The 4,408-nt window shown below is 61.7% G+C and overlaps 1 protein-coding gene across 1 annotated transcript; it reads right to left on the bottom strand.

The window, feature by feature from the left end:
• Positions 1-1,024: 1,024 nt before the first annotated feature.
• Positions 1,025-4,186, bottom strand: LOC118157695 (deoxyribodipyrimidine photo-lyase-like). Its single transcript, XM_035312133.1, has 9 exons — positions 3,925-4,186; positions 3,629-3,774; positions 3,358-3,540; positions 2,988-3,146; positions 2,451-2,649; positions 2,222-2,374; positions 1,855-1,976; positions 1,549-1,708; positions 1,025-1,421 (listed from the first exon to the last, which is right to left on the bottom strand). The coding sequence occupies exons 1-9, from the start codon at positions 4,169-4,171 to the stop codon at positions 1,267-1,269; spliced, it is 1,524 nt and encodes a 507-aa protein (XP_035168024.1). The 5' UTR covers positions 4,172-4,186; the 3' UTR covers positions 1,025-1,266.
• Positions 4,187-4,408: the final 222 nt, after the last annotated feature.

The following is a 4,408-nucleotide window of genomic DNA, read 5'->3' as shown; positions in this document are numbered from 1 at the left end:
AGAGGGGAGAAGCTGGGACCAGGAGAGGTGGCTGCAGCGTGGCTCTAAGCCATCCATGCCAGTACCCCAACAAAACCAGGGTGGGCTACTTACCAGCTCTAGCATTCCTGGCCTCAGACAGGTAGTTCCCCTCCTTCTCCCTTGGGTTTTTGCCTCCTCCTCTCTTTATCCACATTTTCCCCAGGAGAGCAGCTGCTCTCCTGCTTGCTCTGCAGCTGGCAGGAGCTCTACAAGCCTTGAAGCTGCCAGCAGCTGGGCCACCTTGCAAGCAGAGAGCATTGCCACGATCCCTGCCTCTTGTCCCCATGCTGCCATCCAGCTCGGCAGGTCTGGAGCTGGTCTCCCCCCTCCTAGAAGCTGGCTCAGAGGAGCACACCTTCACCCACACCGTTTTGTTTGAAGCACTTTAATGTCGTGGGCCACTGGCTGAGCGACTGCCCACGTCCAGTTCTAGAAGCACTGAGTACCTTTAGAGACAAGCGCATGGATTTTGGTTTATTTGTGTTTCCCCCCCCCTCCCTCTGGATGCAATGGGAACCCAAAACCCGGCGGAGGTCTCTGGGCAAGGTGACGCACAACACTAACACTGCTGCGATGTCTGAAGGGAGAGCGAGGGGCTGCCCTGACATTTAACCAGAGCCCTCCCCACGGGACTATTGCACAGCAGAGCAGTGAAACGCCGTCCCTAATAAACTAAGTTAAACTAAGTGTGGTGTTCTGAGCTTTTCTTTACCGAGGCTGAGCCCCCTGCCAGGAGCAGGGCTCACGCATTGACCCACAAACACCGGGGATACAAACTGTAAGCCTTACACCAAAAGGCAAGCCCGGCACCACACTGGCTCTGCACCGAGGAGCTCTGCAGGAAGCACAGCATGGGGAGCCCGGTTCTGGGGACCTTTCTTTCCCCAGGGAAAAAATAAAAAAACTAAGCTGTGGGTAGCAGCAGCACAGACTCTGGCTTATCCTGAGCACAGTGGATGTAAAGCTTTCAAAGCTTCCTGGCTTTTTCAAAAGCTTCCAAAGCTTTCTGGCTGAGGATTGCACCTTGCTGCCTGCAGCAAGCCCTGCACAGCTGCCTCATTTCTAGCTGGGGGTAACAGAAATCAGAAACCTGCAAAACCCTGGGGCTTGCCACTGCTAGGAGCCCTCCAGCAGCACCCAGGGCTATCCCAGGTTAGGTGTGAGCCAGCACCATGACAAAGGAACATCCACCCCAAGCAGGGAGGAGTACGACCCATCTCACCCCTTGCATCCCAGGCACTGCTGTCACTGGGAGAGCTCTCGGTGGGCGTAGCGGCGCTCGAACTGGTCCACGTCGAACTTGCGCTTGCAGCCAGAGTAGTTCATGTAGCGGATCTTCCCGAAGACCTCCCGCTCCTTCCAGCCCTGGTCGTGTATGCCGCAGATGGACCAGAGGCAGCCTGGTGGACGCGGAGGTGGACATTGGGGTGCCAAGGAAGGTGGAGAGGCTGAGAGCCCTGTCCCCCTTCCCCATGCTGTGGCCATCAGGGAGGGGACCCCCACCCCGTGACCCCTCCCGCAACATGCCTACATAGCCGTTGGGGTCTCTCCCATCCAGCTCGTAGCGGTCGTTGAGGTAGATGGCAAAGCGCAGGGCGTCCTCGGGGGAGCGGGTCCACTCCAGGATCTTCTTGGCCCAGTACATCCGCAGGAAGCCGTGCATCTTGCCCTCCCGAACCATCTGCAGCTGTGGGGAAGGGGACAGCCGCAGGGGTCAGCCTGGGGAAACCTGTGCCTCTCCCAGACCCCATTCACCCCACGGCACGGCCGCAGCCTGCTCGGCATGGCTGGAGGTCCCAGGGGAGGCAGCGGGGCCTTTGGGGAGTCCCTGACCTGGGCAGCGTTCCAGAGCGGGTCGTGCGTGGTGGCCTGCTCCAGTTGCTGCAGCTCGTAGAGAAAAGGCCTCTTGTCTTTGGCGTGGAGCTTCAGGGTGGTCTGTGCCCAGTCGTAGGCACCTGTGGGAGATGACGAGCAATGCTGAGCAGCCTGCTCGGTGGGCAAGGGGGGAACAAAGTGCCGGAGACCCCAGCCCTTCAGGCAGCCTTGCAAGGGGACATTATGCCTCCTGCCCTATATCGAGATGATACTGATGGCACATTACTGCCCCTATGGCCCCTTCTTTAGGGAAAACAGGGGCTTGCTAAGTTCTGGTGACCACAGTTTGGGCCCCAAGAGTTGCCCACCTGCCCCAGGGCGCTACCTTGCAGGCTGTCGTAGTTCTCGTTGTAGTAGCAGAAGTTATCAGCCAGCTCCCGCCGCACCACGGCCTCCTCCACGAACGCATCCACCGACTCCTTGTGCGCACGCCGGTGTTTCTGCACCTCCAGGATGGCTCGCTGGGTGGACACCTGGCCTGGGGACACGGGGAAGGTGCGGGTCAGGTCACCCATTTATGCCACCGCATGTGGCAGGACAGCCGGGGCGCTCACCAAAGTGGAACCAAGGAGACAAGTTGCTGAGAGCCGCCTTGTTGGGGTCATTCCGCTGGGAGCCGAAGGACTTGAGCCGCTCAGCGATGAAGGACTGCAGCACAGCCAGCCCCGCGGAGGTGCCAGGGGTCGCCCACTCCACCTCCGCCACTGAGCGGTCCACCTGCAGGCTGGAGTAGCAGGCGTCCCATGCGATGGGCTGCGAGCAACCAAGCAGTGTGAGTACGTTTGCTGTGCTAGAGTTGAGCCGCAGCAGCAGATGCTCTCCAGCCAGGGCTGCCCCGATCCCTACATATGTCCCCCACGTGCCCACTTCAGTCTGTCCCCAACCTGCAAGCCCCCAGCTCGTGCCAGCTCCAAACCAGCCCTTCATAGCTGAGATTTGCTCAATATCTGGAAGAATGGGGTGGGAATCTCCCTTCCCCAGGGTCTCCCCATCTCCCTCTGCCCGTGGCCAGGTCACTGTCCCCGCTCCCAGGATCACAGAGCAGCTATGAAGCTATCTGGGGCTGGGTTTGGAGGGGTGGCTCCCAGTACCTCTGCGAGGCAGGACGGGGGATGCGGGTGCTGAATGACAGGAGGGAACTCGGTGAGGAACTCCGGGAGCTGGCTGTGGATCTTGCCTCGGATGGTTCTGGCGCTGTACTCCTGCTTGGGGGAGGTGACCCAGCAGGGCACGATGTTGTGAGCATCAACCTGGGAAGCAAAGCCACAGAGAAGGAAGTGAGCAAACGAGAAGCAAATGATCCTGATAGCATGACCCACACCGCACCAAAGACAATGTCCTCACCCTTCCTGCTCAGGCCACTCCAATGCACCTCCACAGCCATCCCAAGCAGAAGACTGTTCCTTTCTTCCCTATCTCACCAGCCTGGGTTTCCCCCCCTCCCAGATCACGGGGACCCACCTGCACAAAGGGCACATCCTCGGGCAACCGCTCCCTGACATCCTCCACCCACTGCCTGGGGACACGCAGGGGACAGAAGTCTGTCACCAGCCCTCCCACGCCTTGCTCCACCACAAAGGGGGGCAGCACGTCCTTGGCATAGCCCAGCAGCAAGTGGAAGGGGATGTTCAGCTCCGTGCACTCCTGCAACGAGACGAGATGGCTGAGGGATGGCCCTGGTGGCTCCGTGTCCCACCCTGACCCCCCCCCCCAGTCTCCGTGGTGGCCGTACCTTGCTGACCTCCTGCAGCCCCCTCAGCATGAAGCCGTAGTGGCGGATGGTGGCACCGAGGAATTTGGGCACCAGGCAGAAGCAGACGCGCAGAGGCAGCTCCTGTTTGAGGGCCAGGCGCTGGGCATAGAGGAAAGCCCAGTTGTCTGGGGGGGGATAAAGCACAGGGGGCTGCGTTGGGGACGTGCTACAAGGGGAAGGAGCTGGGGGCTGTGCTGAAGGAGCCCCCCAAGTGTCCTCCAGCTCCAGGGAAGAGTGGAGGACGGGGGGGGTTGGGGGGGGTGTCGGACCCTTACCTTGCACCCGCTGGTCCCGGGACATCCAGTAGAGGATGCATTTGGCGTCCTCCCTCAGCTCGGGGCCCCGGGAGACGAGCCGGACCCGCTTCTTGTTGTACCTGAACTCCCACACCGACGGGGCCGCCGCCCGCCGGGCCTCCCGCAGCGCTGCCTCCAGCCTCCCCGCCGCCTCTTCCTCTTCCTCCCTCCTCTTCGCAGCCTCCCCACCCCCGGAGGCTTTTCTCTTCCCGCTGCCCCGCGGCATCCTCGGCTCGGGACAGCCCCGGGACCCCGGCCCGACGGCCGCCAGCACCGGCGGGACCCGCGGGGACCCCCGGAGCCTTCCCCGGAGCCTCCCCCACGTGGCGGCGGGCGTTATACAACACGGGGCGGGGCCTCGAAAAAGGGGGCGGAGCCAAGAAAAATAGGGGCGGGGTTTCAGGGTAAGGGGAGGGGCCTCCTGGCCGTGCACCGCCCACGGGTGGATGTCCCAGCCCCGACA

Source organism: Oxyura jamaicensis, assembly GCF_011077185.1.
Source record: "Oxyura jamaicensis isolate SHBP4307 breed ruddy duck chromosome 9 unlocalized genomic scaffold, BPBGC_Ojam_1.0 oxy9_random_OJ106485, whole genome shotgun sequence".
NCBI lineage: Eukaryota > Metazoa > Chordata > Aves > Anseriformes > Anatidae > Oxyura > Oxyura jamaicensis.
The sequence above is the reverse complement of the archived record's forward strand: the minus strand, read 5'-3'. Positions and strand labels throughout refer to the sequence as shown.

Coding starts and splice junctions, on each gene's coding strand:
- LOC118157695 (XM_035312133.1), bottom strand. CDS start 4,171: ATGCCGCGGGGCAGCGGGAAGAGAAAAGCCTCCGGGGGTGGGGAGGCT. Junction 3,541..3,628: donor GGCTGCAGGAGGTCAGCAAG/GTACGGCCACCA, acceptor GTCTCGTTGCAG/GAGTGCACGGAGCTGAACAT. Junction 3,147..3,357: donor AGGATGTGCCCTTTGTGCAG/GTGGGTCCCCGT, acceptor TTTGCTTCCCAG/GTTGATGCTCACAACATCGT.